The 25,298-nt window shown below is 50.4% G+C and overlaps 1 protein-coding gene across 1 annotated transcript in view; it reads right to left on the bottom strand.

Moving 5' to 3' along the window:
* LOC115125703 (protein FAM193B-like) overlaps positions 1-25,298 on the bottom strand; it is a 53,718-nt gene that overhangs the window by 4,953 nt on the left and 23,467 nt on the right. Inside the window, exons 7-10 of the mRNA XM_065018281.1 lie at positions 17,996-18,232; positions 8,346-8,588; positions 506-1,466; positions 78-153 (exon numbers count right to left, since the gene is read on the bottom strand). Of these exons, the coding sequence (XP_064874353.1) occupies positions 78-153; positions 506-1,466; positions 8,346-8,588; positions 17,996-18,232 (1,517 nt within the window). The remainder of the gene's footprint in view (positions 1-77; positions 154-505; positions 1,467-8,345; positions 8,589-17,995; positions 18,233-25,298) is intronic.

The raw sequence follows: 25,298 nt of genomic DNA, 5'->3' as shown, positions 1-25,298 counted from the left end.
AATCCCTTTTAATGGAGAATGTCTGCTTGGTAAAGCGGCCCTAAATGTTTGGGATTGTCACCGAGGCCGAGCGTTACCTTTTGAAGTATTCCACCTCACGATCAATCTCATCCATTTCTTTTGGGTCCACGTCTTTAGGGAGAAACACATCGTCTGGGGAAGAAAGAAACAGGACAGAAACATCACAACCAACGAACGGTCGCGCTGTCTGATCGCTTTATCATTCACACTGACGTCTCCCTTCCTACATGTATAACACAAGAGACAGTCAACTAGAGGGTTATCTAAACTAACATACCTGACATGTCTCCTACAGCATGTATAACACAAGAGACAGTCAACTAGAGGGTTATCTAAACTAACGTACCTGTCTCCTCTCCTACAGCATGTATAACACAAGAGACAGTCAACTAGAGGGTTATCTAAACTAACATACCTGACATGTCTCCTACAGCATGTATAACACAAGAGACAGTCCACTAGAGGGTTATCTAAACTAACGTACCGATGTTGCGGCTGGTTTTCTCTCCCTTGTTCTTGTTCTTCTTATTCTTCCCCTTGGGTTGCTGCTGCTGCTGGGCTTGGTTGTGATTGGTTGAGGTGACAGAGTGACCTTTGGCCTCTTGCTCCTCCCCCTTCCCTCTTTGGGTGCTGGGAGCACCGGAGCTACTCGCTGTCCCGTTGGTGGCCTGCTGCCGGGTGGGTCTGGTCTCCTCCGCCCTCCTTGCCCCGGTTCTCTGGCTCTCAGCCGAGTGAGGTGGTGGTTTGGAACCAGAACCAGCCTTAGAACCCACAGCATCAGAACCAGTTTTCTGCGACTCCGCAGCTGCTTTGGATCCGGGTCTGGTCTGGTTCTGTTCTGGAGGCAGCTGGTCCTGACGTTGCTGCTTCTTGCCCTTCTTCAGCTTGCCAGCCCCAGGAGTAGGAGTAGTAATGTTCTTACCAGCCCCAACATTAACCCCAGGAGGAGGAGTAGTAATGTTCTTGGGCTCCGCTGGGGTCTCCTCTTTAGGCTTAGCTACCTTAATAGAGGCCTGGGTCTGGATCGAAGCAGGGGCCTGGTGTTTATTCTCAGGCCTAGCAGAGGGGCACCTCTCTGGGGAGCGCACCCGGATCAGCTTGGAGAGGCTGGAGGTGGTGTGGAGCCTGTGAACATCCTTCCCCCCAGTACCAACCCCTGGTCCCCCTACCCCAGATACAGTAGTACTAGCAGGGGTTGAGATGGGGCCGATGGGGGAGTTGTCCCGGGGATGGGCCTCCTCCCAGCCGCTGACCAGGTCCAGATGGCTCTTGAAGGTACCCAGGGAGAGAGGGGCCAGGTCGAGGTCTATCTGCTGCAGGTCAGAGCAGGAGGAGCCGTTGAGGTGGGAGAGAAGATGGTTGCCCTCCAGAGTAGCAGCCTTCTTCGGGAAGTCATTCACATCCAGGTTGAGGTCGTACATGGAGAACGACGCACGGATAGAGTCCTGCAAGGTCGAAGGTCAACGTTGTTATTTTAGAAAAGAGAAGAAAAGCAGCAATAAGTTTACTGAACCAACATTTAAAACTGCTAAACTGTCAGTTTAATAAACCAACATTTAAAACAGCTCAACTCCCTTAAATCAGGGTTTCAACTGTTTATCAGATTGCCCATAATAGACTCACTGAAACACTGATATTAACAGATTGAGGGCTGGTTTCCTGGACACAGATTACGCCTAGCCTGTTTTAGACGGAGACGCTCCAATGAGCTTGGTGTTTTTGGTCCAGGACTATGCTTGACTTGTGTCTGAGAAACCGCCCCTAAAAGACTCCAACCCCAGATAACATTGGATGGGTCGCAATCAACTGGTCGACCTCGAGTTCCTACTTCGTTTAGCGCTGTTGGCGGTAGGTGCACTTGATTCAACAGCCCTAGTGGCCCGGGGAAGACAAAGCGTTCCCTTGCACAGTTTCCTCGAGCCATAGACCGACACAAGAATCCCAGAGCGCACAGCAAAGTTGATAACCTTAAATGATGCCAGAGGCAGAAATAATGCAGTGGGACTTGAGGTTACAGCGGAGGGACGGCGTCCCCTTTCCTCAGAGGAGGGACGGCGTCCCCTTTCCTCAGAGGAGGGACGGCGTCCCCTTTCCTCAGAGGAGGGACGGCGTCCCCTTTCCTCAGCGGAGGGACGGCGTCTTGAGGTTACACCATCCGCTGGAGCGTCCCCTTTCCTCAGCGGAGGGACGGCGTCCCCTTTCCTCAGCGGAGGGACGGCGTCCCCTTTCCTCAGAGGAGGGACGGCGTCCCCTTTCCTCAGCGGAGGGACGGCGTCCCCTTTCCTCAGAGGAGGGACGGCGTCCCCTTTCCTCAGCGGAGGGACGGCGTCCCCTTTCCTCAGAGGAGGGACGGCGTCCCCTTTCCTCAGCGGAGGGACGGCGTCCCCTTTCCTCAGCGGAGGGACGGCGTCCCCTTTCCTCAGAGGAGGGACGGCGTCCCCTTTCCTCAGAGGAGGGACGGCGTCCCCTTTCCTCAGAGGAGGGACGGCGTCCCCTTTCCTCAGAGGAGGGAGAGGCGAGAGGCAGCCTCACCACTGAGTATCAGTCGCAGCCCGTCAGTCCAGTAACTCAGTAATATAACTAATTATCTATTACCACTGTGATATAGCCTACTGACCATGTGATAATGTACTAGGCCTATAGCCTACTGAACAGTGATAATGTACTGGGCCTATAGCCTACTGAGCATAGCCAATATGCAGTGATAATGTACTGGGCCTATAGCCTACTGAGCATAGCTAATATGCAGGGATAATGTATTGGGCCTATAGCCTACTGAGCATAGCCAATATGCAGTGATAATGTACTGGGCCTATAGCCTACTGAGCATAGACAATAAGCAGGGATAATGTAATGTACTGGGTCTATAGCCTACTGAGCATTGACAATATGCAGGGATAATGTACTGGGTCTATAGCCTACTGAGCATAGCTAATATGCAGTGATAATGTACTGGGCCTATAGCCTACTGAGCATAGACAATAAGCAGGGATAATGTAATGTACTTGGTCTATAGCCTACTGAGCATAGCTAATATGCAGTGATAATGTACTGGGCCTGTAGCCTACTGAGTATAGCCAATATGCAGTGATAATGTATTGGGCCTATGACCTAATGAGCATAGCTAATATGCAGTGATAATGTATTGGGCCTATGACCTACTGAGCATAGCCAATAAGCAGTGATAATGTACTGAGCCTATAGCCTACTGAGCATAGCTAATATGCAGGGATAATGTATTGAGCCTATAGCCTACTGAGCATAGCCAATATGCAGGGATAATGTATTGAGCCTATAGCCTACTGAGCATAGCCAATATGCAGTGATAATGTACTGGGCCTATAGCCTACTGAACAGTGATAATGTACTGGGCCTATAGCCTACTGAGCATAGACAATAAGCAGGGATAATGTAATGTACTTGGTCTATAGCCTACTGAGCATAGCTAATATGCAGTGATAATGTACTGGGCCTGTAGCCTACTGAGTATAGCCAATATGCAGTGATAATGTATTGGGCCTATGACCTAATGAGCATAGCTAATATGCAGTGATAATGTATTGGGCCTATGACCTACTGAGCATAGCCAATAAGCAGTGATAATGTACTGAGCCTATAGCCTACTGAGTATAGCTAATATGCAGGGATAATGTATTGAGCCTATAGCCTACTGAGCATAGCCAATATGCAGGGATAATGTATTGAGCCTATAGCCTACTGAGCATAGCCAATATGCAGTGATAATGTACTGGGCCTATAGCCTACTGAACAGTGATAATGTACTGGGCCTATAGCCTACTGAACAGTGATAATGTGCTGAGCCTATAGCCTACTGAACAGTGATAATGTACTGGGCCTATAGCCTACTGAACAGTGATAATGTACTGGGCCTATAGCCTACTGAACAGTGATAATGTACTGAGCCTATAGCCTACTGAACAGTGATAATGTACTGGGTCTATAGCCTACTGAACAGTGATAATGTACTGGGCCTATAGCCTACTGAACAGTGATAATGTACTGGGCCTATAGCCTACTGAACAGTGATAATGTACTGAGCCTATAGCCTACTGAACAGTGATAATGTACTGGGCCTATAGCCTACTGAGCATAGCTAATATGCAGTGATAATGTACTGGGCCTATAGCCTACTGAGCATTGACAATAAGCAGGGATAATGTACTGGGCCTATAGCCTACTGAGCATAGCCAATATGCAGGGATAATGTAATGGGCCTATGACCTACTGAGCATAGCTAATATGCAGTGATAATGTACTGGGCCTATAGCCTACTGAGCATTGACAATAAGCAGGGATAATGTACTGGGCCTATAGCCTACTGAGTATAGCCAATATGCAGGGATAATGTATTGAGCCTATAGCCTACTGAGCATAGACAATATGCAGTGATAATGTACTGGGCCTATAGCCTACTGAACAGTGATAATGTACTGGGCCTATAGCCTACTGAACAGTGATAATGTACTGAGCCTATAGCCTACTGAACAGTGATAATGTACTGGGCCTATAGCCTACTGAGCATAGCCAATATGCAGTGATAATGTACTGGGCCTATAGCCTACTGAGCATAGACAATAAGCAGGGATAATGTAATGTACTGGGTCTATAGCCTACTGAGCATAGCTAATATGCAGTGATAATGTACTCGGCCTATAGCCTACTGAGTATAGCCAATATGCAGGGATAATGTAATGGGCCTATGACCTACTGAGCATAGCTAATATGCAGTGATAATGTACTGGGCCTATAGCCTACAGAACAGTGATAATGTACTGGGTCTATAGCCTACTGAGCATAGCCAATATGCAGTGATAATGTACTGGGCCTATAGCCTACTGAACAGTGATAATGTACTGGGCCTATAGCCTACTGAACAGTGATAATGTACTGGGCCTATAGCCTACTGAACAGTGATAATGTACTGGGCCTATAGCCTACTGAACAGTGATAATGTAATGGGCCTATAGCCTACTGAGCATAGCCAATATGCAGTGATAATGTACTGGGCCTATAGCCTACTGAGCATAGACAATAAGCAGGGATAATGTAATGTACTGGGTCTATAGCCTACTGAGCATTGACAATAAGCAGGGATAATGTAATGTACTGGGCCTATAGCCTACTGAACAGTGATAATGTACTGGGTCTATAGCCTACTGAGCATAGCCAATATGCAGGGATAATGTACTGGGTCTATAGCCTACTGAGCATAGCCAATATGCAGGGATAATGTACTGGGTCTATAGCCTACTGAGCATAGCTAATATGCAGTGATAATGTATTGAGCCTATAACCTACTGAGCATAGCCAATATGCAGGGATAATGTAATGAGCCTATAGCCTACTGAGCATAGCCAATATGCAGGGATAATGTACTGAGCCTATAGCCTACTGAACAGTGATAATGTACTGGGTCTATAGCCTACTGAACAGTGATAATGTACTGGGCCTATAGCCTACTGAGCATAGCTAATATGCAGTGATAATGTACTGGGCCTATAGCCTACTGAGCATAGCCAATATGCAGGGATAATGTACTGAGACTATAGCCTACTGAACAGTGATAATGTACTGGGTCTATAGCCTACTGAACAGTGATAATGTACTGGGCCTATAGCCTACTGAGCATAGCTAATATGCAGTGATAATGTACTGGGCCTATAGCCTACTGAACAGTGATAATGTACTGGGTCTATAGCCTACTGAGCATAGCCAATATGCAGGGATAATGTACTGGGCCTATAACCTACTGAGCAGTGATAATGTACTGGGCCTATAGCCTACTGAACAGTGATAATGTACTGGGCCTATAGCCTACTGAACAGTGATAATGTACTGGGCCTATAGCCTACTGAGCATAGCTAATATGCAGTGATAATGTACTGGGCCTATAGCCTACTGAGCATAGCTAATATAGACTATACACAGTAGAGAGGCTATAGACAGTAGGGAGGCTATATACAGTAGAGAGGCTATATACAGTAGAGAGGCTATATACAGTAGAGAGGCTATATACAGTAGAGAGGCTATATACAGTAGAGAGGCTATATACAGTAGAGGGGCTATATACAGTAGAGAGGCTATATACAGTAGAGAGGCTATATACAGTAGAGAGGCTATATACAGTAGAGGGGCTATATACAGTAGAGGGGCTATATACAGTAGAGAGGCTATATACAGTAGAGAGGCTATATACAGTAGAGAGGCTATATACAGTAGAGAGGCTATATACAGTAGAGAGGCTATATACAGTAGAGGGGCTATACACAGTAGAGAGGCTATAAACAGTAGAGGCTATATACAGTAGAGGGGCTATATACAGTAGAGAGGCTATATACAGTAGAGGGGCTATACACAGTAGAGAGGCTATAAACAGTAGAGGCTATATACAGTAGAGGCTATATACAGTAGAGAGGCTATATACAGTAGAGAGGCTATATACAGTAGAGAGATTATATACAGTAGAGAAGCTATACACAGTAGAGAGGCTATATACTATTTCACAGTGCCCTATGCCTATTTCACAGTGCCCTATGCCTATTTCACAGTGCCCTATGCCTATTTCAGAGCCCTATTTCACAGTGCCCTATGCCTATTTCAGTGCCCTATGCCCATTTCACAGTGCCCTATGCCCATTTCACAGTGCCCTACGCCTATTTCACAGTGCCCTATGCCTATTTCACAGCGACCTATGCCTATTTCACAGTGCCCTATGCCTATTTCACAGTGCCCTATGCCTATTTCACAGTGCCCTATGCCTATTTCACAGTGCCCTATGCCTATTTCACAGCGCCCTATTTCACAGTGCCCTATTTCACAGTGCCCTATTTCACAGTGCCCTATTTCACAGTGCCCTATTTCACAGAGCCCTATTTCACAGAGCCCTATTTCACAGTGCCCTATTTCACAGTGCCCTATTTCACAGAACCCTATTTCACAAAGCCCTATTTCACAGTGCCCTATTTCAGAGCCCTATTTCACAGAGCCCTATTCCACAGTGCCCTATTTCAGTGCCCTATGCCCATTTCACAGTGCCCTATGCCTATTTCACAGCGCCCTACGCCTATTTCACAGTGCCCTATGCCTATTTCACAGTGCCCTATGCCCATTTCACAGTGCCCTATGCCTATTTCACAGTGCCCTATTTCACAGTGCCCTATGCCTATTTCACAGAGCCCTATTTCAGCGCCCTATTTCACAGCGCCCTATGCCTATTTCACAGCGCCCTATTTCACAGTGCCCTATTTCACAGTGCCCTATGCCTATTTCACAGCGCCCTATTTCACAGAGCCCTATTTCACAGCGCCCTATTTCACAGCGCCCTATGCCTATTTCACAGCGCCCTATTTCACAGCGCCCTATTTCACAGTGCCCTATTTCACAGTGCCCTATGCCTATTTCACAGCGCCCTATTTCACAGAGCCCTATTTCACAGCGCCCTATTTCACAGCGCCCTACGCCTATTTCACAGCGCCCTATTTCACAGTGCCCTATGCCTATTTCACAGTGCCCTATGCCTATTTCACAGCGCCCTATTTCACAGAGCCCTATTTCACAGTGCCCTACACCTATTTCACAGCGCCCTATTTCACAGTGCCCTATGCCTATTTCACAGAGCCCTATGCCTATTTCACAGAGCCCTACGCCTATTTCACAGCGCCCCTATTTCACAGTGCCCTATTTCACAGTGCCCTACGCCTATTTCACAGCGCCCTATTTCACAGCGCCCTATTTCACAGCGCCCTATTTCACAGTGCCCTATTTCACAGTGCCCTATTTCAGAGCCCTATTTCACAGCGCCCTACGCCTATTTCAGTGCCCTATTTCAGAGCCCTATTTCACAGCGCCCTACACCTATTTCAGTGCCCTATTTCAGTGCCCTATTTCACAGTGCCCTACACCTATTTCACAGTGCCCTATTTCAGTGCCCTATTTCAGAGCCCTATTTCACAGTGCCCTACGCCTATTTCACAGTGCCCTATTTCAGAGCCCTATTTCAGTGCCCTATTTCAGAGCCCTATTTCACAGCGCCCTACGCCTATTTCAGTGCCCTATTTCAGAGCCCTATTTCACAGCGCCCTATGCCTATTTCACAGTGCCCTACGCCTATTTCACAGCGCCCTATTTCACAGTGCCCTATTTCACAGCGCCCTATTTCACAGTGCCCTACATATGGACAGTGATCATGCGACTCCCAAATGGCACCCTATTTCCTATATAGTGCACTACCATGGGCCCTGGTCAACAGTAGTGCATAATTTAGGGAATGGGGTGCCTAACCTTAGGGACGCAGATATCCTTACCTTGATGGTGTTCTTGATCTCCTCTAGCCGAGAAGTCAGGAAGGAGTTGACCCTCTCTAGTTCCAGCTGGGGCCACTCCAGCAGCCGACTAGCCTCCGGGCCCTCACCGTACTCCCCATCCACATCCTCCTCCTCCTCCTCCAGGCTGAGGTGGTCTGGGTCCTCACTGGGCTCTGGAGGGGTGGAGGGGGGGTCGCTACCAGCTCCCTCACCATCACCACTACCCGCCTGGGTCTGCTTCTCCTGATGTGGGGAGAGACAGACGGTCAGATGGACGCGGTCAGACACACAGACAGACAGATAGACAGTCAGACAGACGGTTAGACAGTCAGACAGATGGTTTGACAGTCACAGACGGTTTGACAGTCAGACAGACAGTCAGATGGACACGGTCAGACAGACAGACAGTTAGACAGTCAGATAGACACGGTCAGACAGACATACAGTTAGACAGTCAGACAGACAGTTAGACAGTCAAACAGACGGTTTGGCGGTCAGACAGACGGTTTGACGGTCAGACAGACGGTTTGACGGTCAGACAGACATACAGAGACAGACAGACGGTTGACGGTCAGACAGACGGTTAGACAGTCAGACAGACATACAGATGGTTAGGTGGTCAGACAGACAGATGGTCAGACAGACAGACAGACAGATGGTCAGACAGACAGATGGTCAGACAGACAGATGGTCAGACAGACAGATGGTCAGACAGACAGACGGTTAGACAGTCAGACAGACGGTTAGACAGACAGTTAGACGGTCAGACAGACGGTTAGACGGTCAGACAGACATACAGATGGTTAGGCGGTCAGACAGACAGATGGTCAGACAGACAGACAGACAGATGGTCAGACAGACAGATGGTCAGACAGACAGATGGTCAGACAGACAGATGGTCAGACAGACAGACGGTTAGACAGTCAGACAGACGGTTAGACAGTCAGACAGACGGTTAGACAGTCAGACAGACAGACGGTTAGACAGTCAGACAGACAGACGGTTAGACGGTCAGACAGACAGACGGTTAAACGGTCAGACAGACAGACGGTCAGACAGACAGACGGTCAGACAAACACACGGTCAGACAAACACACGGTCAGACAGACAGACGGTCAGACAGACAGATGGTTAGACGGTCAGACAGACAGACGGTCAGACAGACAGACGGTTAGACGGTCAGACAGACAGACGGTCAGACAGACAGACGGTCAGACAGACGGTCAGACAGACAGACGGTCAGACAGACGGTCAGACAGACAGACGGTCAGACGGTCAGACAGACAGACGGTCAGACAGACAGACGGTCAGACAGACAGACGGTCAGACAGACGGTCAGACAGACAGACGGTCAGACAGACGGTCAGACAGACAGACGGTTAGACGGTCAGACGGTCAGACAGACAGACGGTTAGACGGTCAGACGGTCAGACAGACAGACGGTTAGACGGTCAGACAGATGAGTACTGAGACAGACAGACGGTCAGACAGACAGACGGTCAGACAGACAGATGGTTAGACGGTCAGACAGACAGACGGTCAGACAGACAGACGGTCAGACAGACAGATGGTTAGACGGTCAGACAGATGGTTAGACGGTCAGACAGACAGACGGTCAGACAGATGAGTACTGAGACAGACGGTCAGACAGACAGACGGTTAGACGGTCAGACAGACAGACGGTCAGACAGACAGACGGTTAGACGGTCAGACAGACAGACGGTCAGACAGACAGACGGTCAGACAGACAGACGGTCAGACAGACAGACGGTTAGACGGTCAGACAGACAGACGGTCAGACAGACAGACGGTTAGACGGTCAGACAGACGGTTAGACGGTCAGACAGATGGTTAGACGGTCAGACAGACAGACGGTCAGACGGTTAGACGGTCAGACAGACAGACGGTTAGACAGTCAGACAGATGAGTACTGAGACAGACAGAAAACATCTAATTACAACGATGAAAATGTGGTTACTTTCCATTATAAATTCATTATTGGCAAATATACACGGAGCATCCTGTCCAGGGGGTGTCCTGTACATCAGAAACAGGAGACAGACTAGTGTCCTGTCCAGGGGGTGTCCTGTACATCAGAAACAGGAGACAGACTAGTGTCCTGTCCAGGGGGTGTCCTGTACATCAGAAACAGGAGACAGACTAGTGTCCTGTCCAGGGGGTGTCCTGTACATCAGAAACAGGAGACAGACTAGTGTCCTGTCCAGGGGGTGTCCTGTACATCAAGCTGTCTCACTACAGAAACAGGAGACAGACTAGTGTCCTGTCCAGGGGGTGTCCTGTACAGCAGAAACAGGAGACAGACTAGTGTCCTGTCCAGGGGGTGTCCTGTACATCAAGCTGTCTCACTACAGAAACAGGAGACAGACTAGTGTCCTGTCCAGGGGGTGTCCTGTACATCAAGCTGTCTCACTACAGAAACAGGAGACAGACTAGTGTCCTGTCCAGGGGGTGTCCTGTACATCAAGCTGTCTCACTACAGAAACAGGAGACAGACTAGTGTCCTGTCCAGGGGTGTCCTGTACATCAAGCTGTCTCACTACAGAAACAGGAGACAGACTAGTGTCCTGTCCAGGGGGTGTCCTGTACATCAAGCTGTCTCACTACAGAAACAGGAGATAGACTAGTGTCCTGTCCAGGGGGTGTCCTGTACATCAAGCTGTCTCTCTACAGAAACAGGAGACAGACTAGTGTCCTGTCCAGGGGGTGTCCTGGTACATCAAGCTGTCTGACTACAGAAACAGGAGACAGACTAGTGTCTAGCGCCTCTAGCACTGAGATGTCTTAGACCTCTGAACCAGGGTCTGTAGTGACGCCTCTACCACTGAGATGCCTTAGACCTCTGAACCAGGGTCTGTAGTGACGCCTCTAGCACTGAGAGGCAGTGACCTCTGAACCAGGGTCTGTAGTGACGCCTCTAGCACTGAGATGCCTTAGACCTCTGAACCAGGGCCTGTAGTGACGCCTCTAGCACTGAGATGCCTTAGACCTCTGAACCAGGGTCTGTAGTGACGCCTCTACCACTGAGATGCCTTAGACCTCTGAAACAGGGTCTGTAGTGACGCCTCTAGCACTGAGAGGCAGTGACCTCTGAACCAGGGTCTGTAGTGACGCCTCTAGCACTGAGATGCCTTCGACCTCTGAACCAGGGTCTGTAGTGACGCCTCTAGCACTGAGATGTCTTAGACCTCTGAACCAGGGTCTGTAGTGACGCCTCTAGCACTGAGAGGCAGTGACCTCTGAACCAGGGTCTGTAGTGACGCCTCTACCACTGAGATGCCTTCGACCTCTGAACCAGGGTCTGTAGTGACACCTCTACCACTGAGATGCCTTAGACCTCTGAACCAGGGTCTGTAGTGACGCCTCTAGCACTGAGAGGCAGTGACCTCTGAACCAGGGTCTGTAGTGACTCCTCTACCACTGAGATGCCTTAGACCTCTGAACCAGGGTCTGTAGTGACGCCTCTAGCACTGAGAGGCAGTGACCTCTGAACCAGGGTCTGTAGTGACGCCTCTAGCACTGAGATGCCTTAGACCTCTGAACCAGGGTCTGTAGTGACGCCTCTAGCACTGAGATGCCTTAGACCTCTGAACCAGGGCCTGTAGTGACGCCTCTAGCACTGAGATGCCTTAGACCTCTGAACCAGGGCCTGTAGTGACGCCTCTAGCACTGAGAGGCAGTGACCTCTGAACCAGGGTCTGTAGTGACTCCTCTAGCACTGAGATGCCTTAAGACCGCTGAACCAGGGTCTGTAGTGACGCCTCTAGCACTGAGAGGCAGTGACCTCTGAACCAGGGTCTGTAGTGACGCCTCTAGCACTGAGATGCCTTAGACCTCTGAACCAGGGTCTGTAGTGACGCCTCTAGCACTGAGATGTCTTAGACCTCTGAACCAGGGTCTGTAGTGACGCCTCTAGCACTGAGATGTCTTAGACCTCTGAACCAGGGTCTGTAGTGACGCCTCTAGCACTGAGAGGCAGTGACCTCTGAACCAGGGTCTGTAGTGACGCCTCTAGCACGGAGATGTCTTAGACCTCTGAACCAGGGTCTGTAGTGACGCCTCTAGCACTGAGATGCCTTAGACCTCTGAACCAGGGTCTGTAGTGACGCCTCTAGCACTGAGATGCCTTAAGACCGCTGAACCAGGGTCTGTAGTGACGCCTCTAGCACTGAGAGGCAGTGACCTCTGAACCAGGGTCTGTAGTGACGCCTCTAGCACTGAGATGCCTTAGACCTCTGAACCAGGGCCTGTAGTGACGCCTCTAGCACTGAGATGCCTTAGACCTCTGAACCAGGGTCTGTAGTGACGCCTCTACCACTGAGATGCCTTAGACCTCTGAAACAGGGTCTGTAGTGACGCCTCTAGCACTGAGAGGCAGTGACCTCTGAACCAGGGTCTGTAGTGACGCCTCTAGCACTGAGATGCCTTCGACCTCTGAACCAGGGTCTGTAGTGACGCCTCTAGGCACTGAGATGTCTTAGACCTCTGAACCAGGGTCTGTAGTGACGCCTCTAGCACTGAGAGGCAGTGACCTCTGAACCAGGGTCTGTAGTGACGCCTCTACCACTGAGATGCCTTCGACCTCTGAACCAGGGTCTGTAGTGACACCTCTACCACTGAGATGCCTTAGACCTCTGAACCAGGGTCTGTAGTGACGCCTCTAGCACTGAGAGGCAGTGACCTCTGAACCAGGGTCTGTAGTGACACCTCTACCACTGAGATGCCTTAGACCTCTGAACCAGGGTCTGTAGTGACGCCTCTAGCACTGAGAGGCAGTGACCTCTGAACCAGGGTCTGTAGTGACGCCTCTAGCACTGAGATGCCTTAGACCTCTGAACCAGGGTCTGTAGTGACGCCTCTAGCACTGAGATGCCTTAGACCTCTGAACCAGGGCCTGTAGTGACGCCTCTAGCACTGAGATGCCTTAGACCTCTGAACCAGGGTCTGTAGTGACGCCTCTACCACTGAGATGCCTTAGACCTCTGAAACAGGGTCTGTAGTGACTCCTCTAGCACTGAGAGGCAGTGACCTCTGAACCAGGGTCTGTAATGACTCCTCTAGCACTGAGATGCCTTAAGACCGCTGAACCAGGGTCTGTAGTGACGCCTCTAGCACTGAGAGGCAGTGACCTCTGAACCAGGGTCTGTAGTGACGCCTCTAGCACTGAGATGCCTTAGACCTCTGAACCAGGGCCTGTAGTGACGCCTCTAGCACTGAGATGTCTTAGACCTCTGAACCAGGGTCTGTAGTGACGCCTCTACCACTGAGATGCCTTAAGACCTCTGAAACAGGGTCTGTAGTGACGCCTCTAGCACTGAGAGGCAGTGACCTCTGAACCAGGGTCTGTAGTGACGCCTCTAGCACTGAGATGCCTTCGACCTCTGAACCAGGGTCTGTAGTGACGCCTCTAGCACTGAGATGTCTTAGACCTCTGAACCAGGGTCTGTAGTGACGCCTCTAGCACTGAGAGGCAGTGACCTCTGAACCAGGGTCTGTAGTGACGCCTCTAGCACGGAGATGTCTTAGACCTCTGAACCAGGGTCTGTAGTGACGCCTCTAGCACTGAGATGCCTTAGACCTCTGAACCAGGGTCTGTAGTGACGCCTCTAGCACTGAGATGCCTTAAGACCGCTGAACCAGGGTCTGTAGTGACGCCTCTAGCACTGAGATGCCTTAGACCTCTGAACCAGGGTCTGTAGTGACGCCTCTAGCACTGAGATGCCTTAAGACCTCTGAACCAGGGTCTGTAGTGACGCCTCTAGCACTGAGATGCCTTAGACCTCTGAACCAGGGTCTGTAGTGACGCCTCTAGCACTGAGATGCCTTAAGACCGCTGAACCAGGGTCTGTAGTGACGCCTCTAGCACTGAGAGGCAGTGACCTCTGAACCAGGGTCTGTAGTGACGCCTCTAGCACTGAGATGCCTTAGACCTCTGAACCAGGGCCTGTAGTGACGCCTCTAGCACTGAGATGCCTTAGACCTCTGAACCAGGGTCTGTAGTGACGCCTCTACCACTGAGAGGCAGTGACCTCTGAACCAGGGTCTGTAGTGACGCCTCTAGCACTGAGATGCCTTCGACCTCTGAACCAGGGTCTGTAGTGACGCCTCTAGCACTGAGATGTCTTAGACCTCTGAACCAGGGTCTGTAGTGACGCCTCTAGCACTGAGAGGCAGTGACCCCTGAACCAGGGTCTGTAGTGACGCCTCTACCACTGAGATGCCTTCGACCTCTGAACCAGGGTCTGTAGTGACACCTCTACCACTGAGATGCCTTAGACCTCTGAACCAGGGTCTGTAGTGACGCCTCTAGCACTGAGAGGCAGTGACCTCTGAACCAGGGTCTGTAGTGACGCCTCTAGCACTGAGATGCCTTAGACCTCTGAACCAGGGTCTGTAGTGACGCCTCTAGCACTGAGATGCCTTAGACCTCTGAACCAGGGCCTGTAGTGACGCCTCTAGCACTGAGATGCCTTAGACCTCTGAAACAGGGTCTGTAGTGACGCCTCTAGCACTGAGAGGCAGTGACCTCTGAACCAGGGTCTGTAGTGACGCCTCTAGCACTGAGATGCCTTCGACCTCTGAACCAGGGTCTGTAGTGACGCCTCTAGCACTGAGATGTCTTAGACCTCTGAACCAGGGTCTGTAGTGACGCCTCTAGCACTGAGAGGCAGTGACCTCTGAACCAGGGTCTGTAGTGACGCCTCTACCACTGAGATGCCTTCGACCTCTGAACCAGGGTCTGTAGTGACACCTCTACCACTGAGATGCCTTAGACCTCTGAACCAGGGTCTGTAGTGACGCCTCTAGCACTGAGAGGCAGTGACCTCTGAACCAGGGTCTGTAGTGACGCCTCTAGCACTGAGATGCCTTAGACCTCTGAACCAGGGTCTGTAGTGACGCCTCTAGCACTGAGATGCCTTAGACCTCTGAACCAGGGCCTGTAGTGACGCCTCTACCACTGAGATGCCTTAGACCTCTGAAACAGGGTCTGTAGTGACTCCTCTAGCACTGAGAGGCAGTGACCTCTGAACCAGGGTGTGTAGTGACTCCTCTAGCACTGAGATGCCTTAAGACCGCTGAACCAGGGTCTGTAGTGACGCCTCTAGCACTGAGAGGCAGTGACCTCTGAACCAGGGTCTGTAGTGACGCCTCTAGCACTGAGATGCCTTAGACCTCTGAACCAGGGTCTGTAGTGACGCCTCTAGCACTGAGATGTCTTAGACCTCTGAACCAGGGTCTGTAGTGACGCCTCTAGCACTGAGAGGCAGTGACCTCTGAACCAGGGTCTGTAGTGACGCCTCTAGCACGGAGATGTCTTAGACCTCTGAACCAGGGTCTGTAGTGACGCCTCTAGCACTGAGATGCCTTAGACCTCTGAACCAGGGTCTGTAGTGACGCCTCTAGCACTGAGATGCCTTAAGACCGCTGAACCAGGGTCTGTAGTGACGCCTCTAGCACTGAGAGGCAGTGACCTCTGAACCAGGGTCTGTAGTGACGCCTCTACCACTGAGATGCCTTCGACCTCTGAACCAGGGTCTGTAGTGACACCTCTACCACTGAGATGCCTTAGACCTCTGAACCAGGGTCTGTAGTGACGCCTCTAGCACTGAGAGGCAGTGACCTCTGAACCAGGGTCTGTAGTGACGCCTCTAGCACTGAGAGGCAGTGACCTCTGAACCAGGGTCTGTAGTGACGCCTCTAGCACTGAGATGCCTTAGACCTCTGAACCAGGGTCTGTAGTGTCGCCTCTAGCACTGAGATGTCTTAGACCTCTGAACCAGGGTCTGTAGTGACGCCTCTAGCACTGAGAGGCAGTGACCTCTGAACCAGGGTCTGTAGTGACGCCTCTAGCACGGAGATGTCTTAGACCTCTGAACCAGGGTCTGTAGTGACGCCTCTAGCACTGAGATGCCTTAGACCCCTGAACCAGGGTCTGTAGTGACGCCTCTAGCACTGAGATGCCTTAAGACCGCTGAACCAGGGTCTGTAGTGACGCCTCTAGCACTGAGAGGCAGTGACCTCTGAACCAGGGTCTGTAGTGACGCCTCTAGCACTGAGATGCCTTAGACCTCTGAACCAGGGTCTGTAGTGACGCCTCTAGCACTGAGATGTCTTAGACCTCTGAACCAGGGTCTGTAGTGACGCCTCTAGCACTGAGAGGCAGTGACCTCTGAACCAGGGTCTGTAGTGACGCCTCTAGCACTGAGATGCCTTAGACCTCTGAACCAGGGTCTGTAGTGACGCCTCTACCACTGAGATGCCTTAGACCTCTGAACCAGGGTCTGTAGTGACGCCTCTAGCACTGAGAGGCAGTGACCTCTGAACCAGGGTCTGTAGTGACGCCTCTAGCACTGAGATGCCTTAGACCTCTGAACCAGGGTCTGTAGTGACGCCTCTAGCACTGAGATGTCTTAGACCTCTGAACCAGGGTCTGTAGTGACTCCTCTAGCACTGAGAGGCAGTGACCTCTGAACCAGGGTCTGTAGTGACGCCTCTAGCACTGAGAGGCAGTGACCTCTGAACCAGGGTCTGTAGTGACGCCTCTAGCACTGAGAGGCAGTGACCTCTGAACCAGGGTCTGTAGTGACGCCTCTATCACTGAGATGCCTTAGACCTCTGAACCAGGGTCTGTAGTGACGCCTCTAGCACTGAGAGGCAGTGACCTCTGAACCAGGGTCTGTAGTGACGCCTCTAGCACTGAGATGCCTTAGACCTCTGAACCAGGGTCTGTAGTGACGCCTCTAGCACTGAGAGGCAGTGACCTCTGAACCAGGGTCTGTAGTGACTCCTCTAGCACTGAGATGCCTTAAGACCGCTGAACCAGGGTCTGTAGTGACGCCTCTAGCACTGAGAGGCAGTGACCTCTGAACCAGGGTCTGTAGTGACGCCTCTAGCACTGAGAGGCAGTGACCTCTGAACCAGGGTCTGTAGTGACGCCTCTAGCACTGAGAGGCAGTGACCTCTGAACCAGGGTCTGTAGTGACTCCTCTAGCACTGAGATGCCTTAAGACCGCTGAACCAGGGTCTGTAGTGACGCCTCTAGCACTGAGAGGCAGTGACCTCTGAACCAGGGTCTGTAGTGACTCCTCTAGCACTGAGATGCCTTAAGACCGCTGAACCAGGGTCTGTAGTGACGCCTCTAGCACTGAGAGGCAGTGACCTCTGAACCAGGGTCTGTAGTGACTCCTCTAGCACTGAGATGCCTTAAGACCGCTGAACCAGGGTCTGTAGTGACGCCTCTAGCACTGAGAGGCAGTGACCTCTGAACCAGGGTCTGTAGTGACTCCTCTAGCACTGAGATGCCTTCGACCTCTGAACCAGGGTCTGTAGTGACTCCTCTAGCACTGAGATTCCTTCGACCTCTGAACCAGGGTCTGTAGTGACGCCTCTAACACTGAGAGGCAGTGACCTCTGAACCAGGGTCTGTAGTGACGCCTCTAGCACTGAGATGTCTTAGACCTCTGAACCACTCGGGAGACCAAGCTGCCTCACGTAACAGAAACAGGCGATTACTACAAATATTAAGTACTTCCACAAATACACATGTAGACGTCCCAAACAAACACCGATACTTTAATATGTATTAACTGATCTGTATTGGTGACTATTCCCACCACGTCATGTGACATCACCTTCTTCTTCTGTTTATGGCGTGCCCGCTTGGCAGCCTTAGCGCTGTTGGCTGGTTTGTGCTCTGAGGAGTTGATGAAGTCCAGCAGCTCGTCCACGTCTCGGTGGTCGATGGAGGTGGACACGGCCGGGTCAGAGTCCCGTCTCTGGGGAAGACACTCCTCCTTGCGTCGCGTCAGCCGGGACCGGAGCTTCTCTCGGATCTCTGTGTAGTTACGGCTGGTCGGAGCCGCCGGGGGCTAGAGGGAGGACAGGATATGATCAGAGGAGAGATGATCCTTCAATAGCATGCGTTTCATTTCAATATCTTTCTGTCTTCCTTTGCCCTTGTTCGCTCCCCTTTAGACATCTGTAAAGGTTGGATAGGTGACAGTAACATGGCAGAAACTAGTTGGAGACCTATCCAGCCATCTCAGATGTAGGGGAAGGATGGCAGAAGGGAGGAGAGCATCTTTGTGGATTGAAACCGAGCCATAATCTTTTAGAGAGAGAGACCAAGATGAAAGGTAGGAGAGAGAGAGCGACCAAGATGAAAGGTAGGAGAGAGAGAGCGACCAAGATGAAAGGTAGGAGAGAGAGAGAGACCAAGATGAAAGGTAGGAGAGAGAGAGAGACCAAGATGAAAGGTAGGAGAGAGAGAGAGACCAAGATGAAAGGTAGGAGAGAGAGAGAGACCAAGATGAAAGGTAGGAGAGAGAGAGAGACCAAGATGAAAGGTAGGAGAGAGAGAGAGACCAAGATGAAAGGTAGGAGAGAGAGCGACCAAGATGAAAGGTAGGAGAGAGAGAGACCAAGATGAAAGGTAGGAGAGAGAGAGACCAAGATGAAAGGTAGGAGAGAGAGAGACCAAGATGAAAGGTAGGAGAGAGAGAGACCAAGATGAAAGGTAGGAGAGAGAGAGACCAAGATGAAAAGGTAGGAGAGAGAGACCAAGATGAAAGGTAGGAGAGAGAGAGACCAAGATGAAAGGTAGGAGAGAGAGCGACCAAGATGAAAGGTAGGAGAGAGAGAGACCAAGATGAAAGGTAGGAGAGAGAGAGACCAAGATGAAAGGTAGGAGAGAGAGCGACCAAGATGAAAGGTAGGAGAGAGAGCGACCAAGATGAAAGGTAGGAGAGAGAAAGACCAAGATGAAAGGTAGGAGAGAGAGAGACCAAGATGAAAGGTAGGAGAGAGAGAGACCAAGATGAAAGGTAGGAGAGAGAGAGAGACCAAGATGAAAGGTAGGAGAGAGAGAGAGACCAAGATGAAAGGTAGGAGAGAGAGAGAGACACCAAGATGAAAGGTAGGAGAGAGAGAGAGACCAAGATGAAAGGTAGGAGAGAGAGCGACCAAGATGAAAGGTAGGAGAGAGAGCGACCAAGATGAAAGGTAGGAGAGAGAGCGACCAAGATGAAAGGTAGGAGAGAGAGCGACCAAGATGAAAGGTAGGAGAGAGAGCGACCAAGATGAAAGGTAGGAGAGAGAGAGACCAAGATGAAAGGTAGGAGAGAGAGAGACCAAGATGAAAGGTAGGAGAGAGAGAGAGACCAAGATGAAAGGTAGGAGAGAGAGAGAGAGACCAAGATGAAAGGTAGGAGAGAGAGCGACCAAGATGAAAGGTAGGAGAGAGAGCGACCAAGATGAAAGGTAGCAGAGAGAGCGACCAAGATGAAAAGGTAGGAGAGAGAGAGAGACCAAGATGAAAAGGTAGGAGAGAGAGAGAGACCAAGATGAAAGGTAGGAGAGAGAGAGAGACCAAGATGAAAGGTAGGAGAGAGAGAGAGACCAAGATGAAAGGTAGGAGAGAGAGAGAGACCAAGATGAAAGGTAGGAGAGAGAGAGAGACCAAGATGAAAGGTAGGAGAGAGAGAGAGACCAAGATGAAAGGTAGGAGAGAGAGAGAGACCAAGATGAAAGGTAGGAGAGAGAGAGAGACCAAGATGAAAGGTAGGAGAGAGAGAGAGACCAAGATGAAAAGGTAGGAGAGAGAGAGAGACCAAGATGAAAAGGTAGGAGAGAGAGAGAGACCAAGATGAAAAGGTAGGAGAGAGAGAGAGACCAAGATGAAAAGGTAGGAGAGAGAGAGACCAAGATGAAAAGGTAGGAGAGAGAGAGAGACCAAGATGAAAGGGTAGGAGAGAGAGAGACCAAGATGAAAGGTAGGAGAGAGAGAGAGAGACCAAGATGAAAGGTAGGAGAGAGAGAGAGACCAAGATGAAAGGTAGAGAGAGAGAGAGACCAAGATGAAAGGTAGGGAGAGAGAGAGAGACCAAGATGAAAGGTAGGAGAGAGAGAGAGACCAAGATGAAAGGTAGGAGAGAGAGAGAGACCAAGATGAAAGGTAGGAGAGAGAGAGAGACCAAGATGAAAGGTAGGAGAGAGAGAGAGACCAAGATGAAAGGTAGGAGAGAGAGACCAAGATGAAAAGGTAGGAGAGAGAGAGACCAAGATGAAAAGGTAGGAGAGAGAGAGACCAAGATGAAAAGGTAGGAGAGAGAGAGACCAAGATGAAAGGGTAGGAGAGAGAGAGACCAAGATGAAAGGTAGGAGAGAGAGAGAGAGACCAAGATGAAAGGTAGGAGAGAGAGAGAGACCAAGATGAAAGGTAGGAGAGAGAGAGAGACCAAGATGAAAGGTAGGAGAGAGAGAGAGAGACCAAGATGAAAGGTAGGAGAGAGAGAGAGACAAAGATGAAAGGTAGGAGAGAGAGAGTGTTGAAAGAGCAGTGGGTTGGATTCCGAGCCATGCTGGCAGTGGTACATCGTACATGTGCAACACAGGCAGAGGGTTAAGGCTGTTGGACCATCCGAAGGTCACCGGATGGCACATTTCACAACCAAATGGGTTTACATTTGGCCCCAACGTGAACACAATGTTTGCCAAGTGAAAAGCCAAGTGCTCCATACATTCAATCACAATCCATTACTAAAGTGTCCAAAGAACTTACTTTTGTCACTCACTGTTTATACTGTTCATGCTTTTAATGCTATTTCAATAAATGACTAAGTGTGCCATACTATAAATTAGGAATGAGAATTGCCAGGGACCTCACGATATCTATATGTATTGCGATTCGGGACTGTGATTTTATTGCGATTCGGGACTGTGATTTTATTGCGATTCGGGACTGTGATTTTATTGCGATTCGGGACTGTGATTTTATTGCGATTCGGGACTGTGATTTTATTGCGATTCGGGACTGTGATTTTATTGCGATTCGGGACTGTGATTTTATTGCGATTCGGGACTGTGATTTTATTGCGATTCGGGGCTGTGATTTTATTGCGATTCGGGGCTGTGATTTTATTGCGATTCGATGTCCCAAACATATTGGCCGTGCAGCTGTCTACGAGAACCCGTCGCATGACTCATTGTTGGAGGTAAAAGCAGTAATATTTTGGTTGTTTTGGATACTTTAAAACTATTTCCATTATAGTAATTATTTAGCTCAATGTGAAAACGCAAGCTCAAACTTCCCTGGGAGAGTGTCGCAGCCGACACAAGATAACAGGCCACAAATCAATGACGTTTGGCTGGTTTAGGACACAGAATAATTAGCTAGCCAGCTAGTAATAGTTGTCATTCACAATCAACTATTTTTTATTTTGTCTACAGGTAGCCAGCCGTACACCGGAGCCAACGCTCATAAAAAGGGTTGCACTTTCTTCTGATGTTGTTTGATTGGTGTGTAGGCCCATTGATCGGTGTGTAGGCCCATTGATTGGTGTGTAGGCTCATTGATTGGTGTGTAGGCCCATTGATTGGTGTGTAGGCCCATTGATTGGTGTGTAGGCCCATTGATTGGTGTGTAGGCCCATTGATTGGTGTGTAGGCCCATTGATCGGTGTGTAGGCCCATTGATCGGTGTGTAGGCCCATTGATCGGTGTGTAGGCCCATTGATCGGTGCGTAGGCCCATTGATCGGTGTGCAGGCCCATTGATCAGTGTGTAGGCCCATAGATCAGTGTGCAGGCCCATTGATCAGTGTGCAGGCCCATTGATCGGTGTGTAGGCCCATTGATCGGTGTGTAGGCCCATTGATCGGTGTGTAGGCCCATTGATCGGTGTGTAGGCCCATTGATCGGTGTGTAGGCCCATTGATCAGTGTGTAGGCCCATAGATCAGTGTGTAGGCCCATTGATCGGTGTGCAGGCCCATTGATCGGTGTGTAGGCCCATTGATCGGTGTGTAGGCCCATTGATCGGTGTGTAGGCCCATTGATCGGTGTGTAGGCCCATTGATCGGTGTGTAGGCCCATTGATCAGTGTGTAGGCCCATTGATCAGTGTGTAGGCCCATTGATCAGTGTGTAGGTCCATTGATCAGTGTGTAGGCCCATTGATCAATGTGCATCCCGTTTAGAATAAGGCTGTAACTAAACAAAAACAAGTTGAAAGTCAAGAGGTCTGAATACTTCACTGGGCCAGACAGATCTTGGTGAGAGTGAAACCTCAGACTTCTTCTCTTTCTTCCAAGCCCCACCTCACAACAACAACAAAGATGATCACTTCTTTCCTCTCTGACAAAACAGGTTCAACTCGCTATTTTGTATTTGAGGTTTGGTCCAACATTAAGGGTCATAAGGACAGGCCAGCATGCTGTTCTAACAGTTGGAGACGGACAGGCCAGCATGCCGTTCCAACAGTTGGAGACGGACAGGCCAGCATGCCGTTCCAACAGTTGGAGACGGACAGGCCAGCATGCCGTTCCAACAGTTGGAGACGGACAGGCCAGCATGCCGTTCCAACAGTTGGAGACGGACAGGCCAGCATGCCGTTCCAACAGTTGGAGACGGACAGGCCAGCATGCCGTTCCAACAGTTGGAGACGGACAGGCCAGCATGCCGTTCCAACAGTTGGAGACGGACAGGCCAGCATGCCGTTCCAACAGTTGGAGACGGACAGGCCAGCATGCCGTTCCAACAGTTGGAGACGGACAGGCCAGCATGCCGTTCCAACAGTTGGAGACGGACAGGCCAGCATGCCGTTCCAACAGTTGGAGACGGACAGGCCAGCATGCCGTTCCAACAGTTGGAGACGGACAGGCCAGCATGCCGTTCCAACAGTTGGAGACGGACAGGCCAGCATGCCGTTCTAACAGTTGGAGACGGACAGGCCAGCATGCCGTTCCAACAGTTGGAGACGGACAGGCCAGCATGCCGTTCTAACAGTTGGAGACGGACAGGCCAGCATGCCGTTCTAACAGTTGGAGACGGACAGGCCAGCATGCCATTCCAACAGTTGGAGACGGACAGGCCAGCATGCCGTTCCAACAGTTGGAGACGGACAGGCCAGCATGCCGTTCCAACAGTTGGAGACGGACAGGCCAGCATGCTGTTCCAACAGTTGGAGACGGACAGGAGGTCGTGTTCCTATTCCAACTGTTTTGACTTTTTAGCTGTATTCCAGAATTTATCAAATTATACCTTGATCCAAGTTGGCTGAACTTGAAGTCTAAATATTAGCTGGCTACTCACTAACACGTGGGCTTGTTCTTGAGAGATTGTTTATGAGACCGGTGTTCATTTACTATAATGGCTGCTACACAAGTTAATGTGTATTATGCATGGTTCAGGTTAAATCTGTAACCAAAAGGTCATTTTTTATAGAAGACCTGAAAGTCAGATCAGGGAATATTGCAAACAATAAAAGGCAGGTACAACTTTTTTGATAAAATAATGAAATTATTAGAGGTTCTTATGATTATGGCATATATTCAGCCTCAGGTAAAATTTACCAAGACATGAATTCATTAGATTATAGGCTACCTGCCGCCTCTACGCTCTAATCACCGGGCTACCCTGCCGCCTCTACGCTCTAACCACCGGGCTACCCTGCCGCCTCTACGCTCTAACCACCGGGCTACCCTGCCGCCTCTACGCTCTAACCACCGGGCTACCCTGCCGCCTCTACGCTCTAACCACCGGGCTACCCTGCCGCCTCTACGCTCTAACCACCGGGCTACCTGCCGCCTCTACGCTCTAACCACCGGGCTACCTGCCGCCTCTACGCTCTCACCACCGGGCTACCCTGCCGCCTCGACGCTCTCACCACCGGGCTACCCTGCCGCCTCGACGCTCTCAGCACCGGGCTACCCTGCCGCCTCGACGCTCTCACCACCGGGCTACCCTGCCGCCTCGACGCTCTCACCACCGGGCTACCCTGCCGCCTCGACGCTCTCACCACCGGGCTACCCTGCCGCCTCGACGCTCTCACCACCGGGCTACCCTGCCGCCTCGACGCTCTCACCACCGGGCTACCCTGCCGCCTCGACGCTCTCACCACCGGGCTACCCTGCCGCCTCGACGCTCTCACCACCGGGCTACCCTGCCGCCTCGACGCTCTCACCACCGGGCTACCCTGCCGCCTCTACGCTCTAACCACCGGGCTACCTGCCGCCTCTACGCTCTCACCACCGGGCTACCCTGCCGCCTCTACGCTCTCACCACCGGGCTACCCTGCCGCCTCTACGCTCTCACCACCGGGCTACCCTGCCGCCTCGACGCTCTCACCACCGGGCTACCCTGCCGCCTCTACGCTCTCACCACCGGGCTACCCTGCCGCCTCTCTAAAATTGACCTGAATTCATTAGATTATTGCTGAATGGTTTAAATGCAGTGTATTTGACCGCTAATTCTTTCTTGATTTAAATGTTTTAAGGATTTGTTGTTGACAGCTCATAAATCTGACTGAAATGTATTATTTAGGCTCTCGATGTGTATCTGTTATTTCAACAATATAATCTTTTGGTGTAAAAATAATATTGCGATATTGTCAAAAATATTGTAATACATTTTCTAAAGTATTCAGACCCCTTGACTTTTTCCACATAGTTACGTTACAGCCTTGTTCTGAAATGGATTAAATAGTTTTTTTCCCCTCATCAATCTACACACAACACCCCATAATGACACCACAATACCCCATAATGACATCACAACACCCCATAATGACACCACAACACCCCATAATGACATCACAACACCCCATAATGACATCACAACACCCCATAATGACACCACAATACCCCATAATGACATCACAACACCCCATAATGACACCACAACACCCCATAATGACATCACAACACCCCATAATGACATCACAACACCCCTCCATCACTACTATACATACAACACCCCATAATGACATCACAACACCCCATAATGACATCACAACACCCCATAATGACACCACAACACCCCATAATGACATCACAACACCCCATAATGACACCACAATACCCCATAATGACACCACAACACCCCATAATGACATCACAACACCCCATAATGACACCACAACACCCCATAATGACATCACAA

The sequence above is a fragment of the Oncorhynchus nerka genome, linkage group LG5 (assembly GCF_034236695.1).
Source record: "Oncorhynchus nerka isolate Pitt River linkage group LG5, Oner_Uvic_2.0, whole genome shotgun sequence".
Classification (NCBI taxonomy): domain Eukaryota; kingdom Metazoa; phylum Chordata; class Actinopteri; order Salmoniformes; family Salmonidae; genus Oncorhynchus; species Oncorhynchus nerka.
The sequence above is the reverse complement of the archived record's forward strand: the minus strand, read 5'-3'. Positions and strand labels throughout refer to the sequence as shown.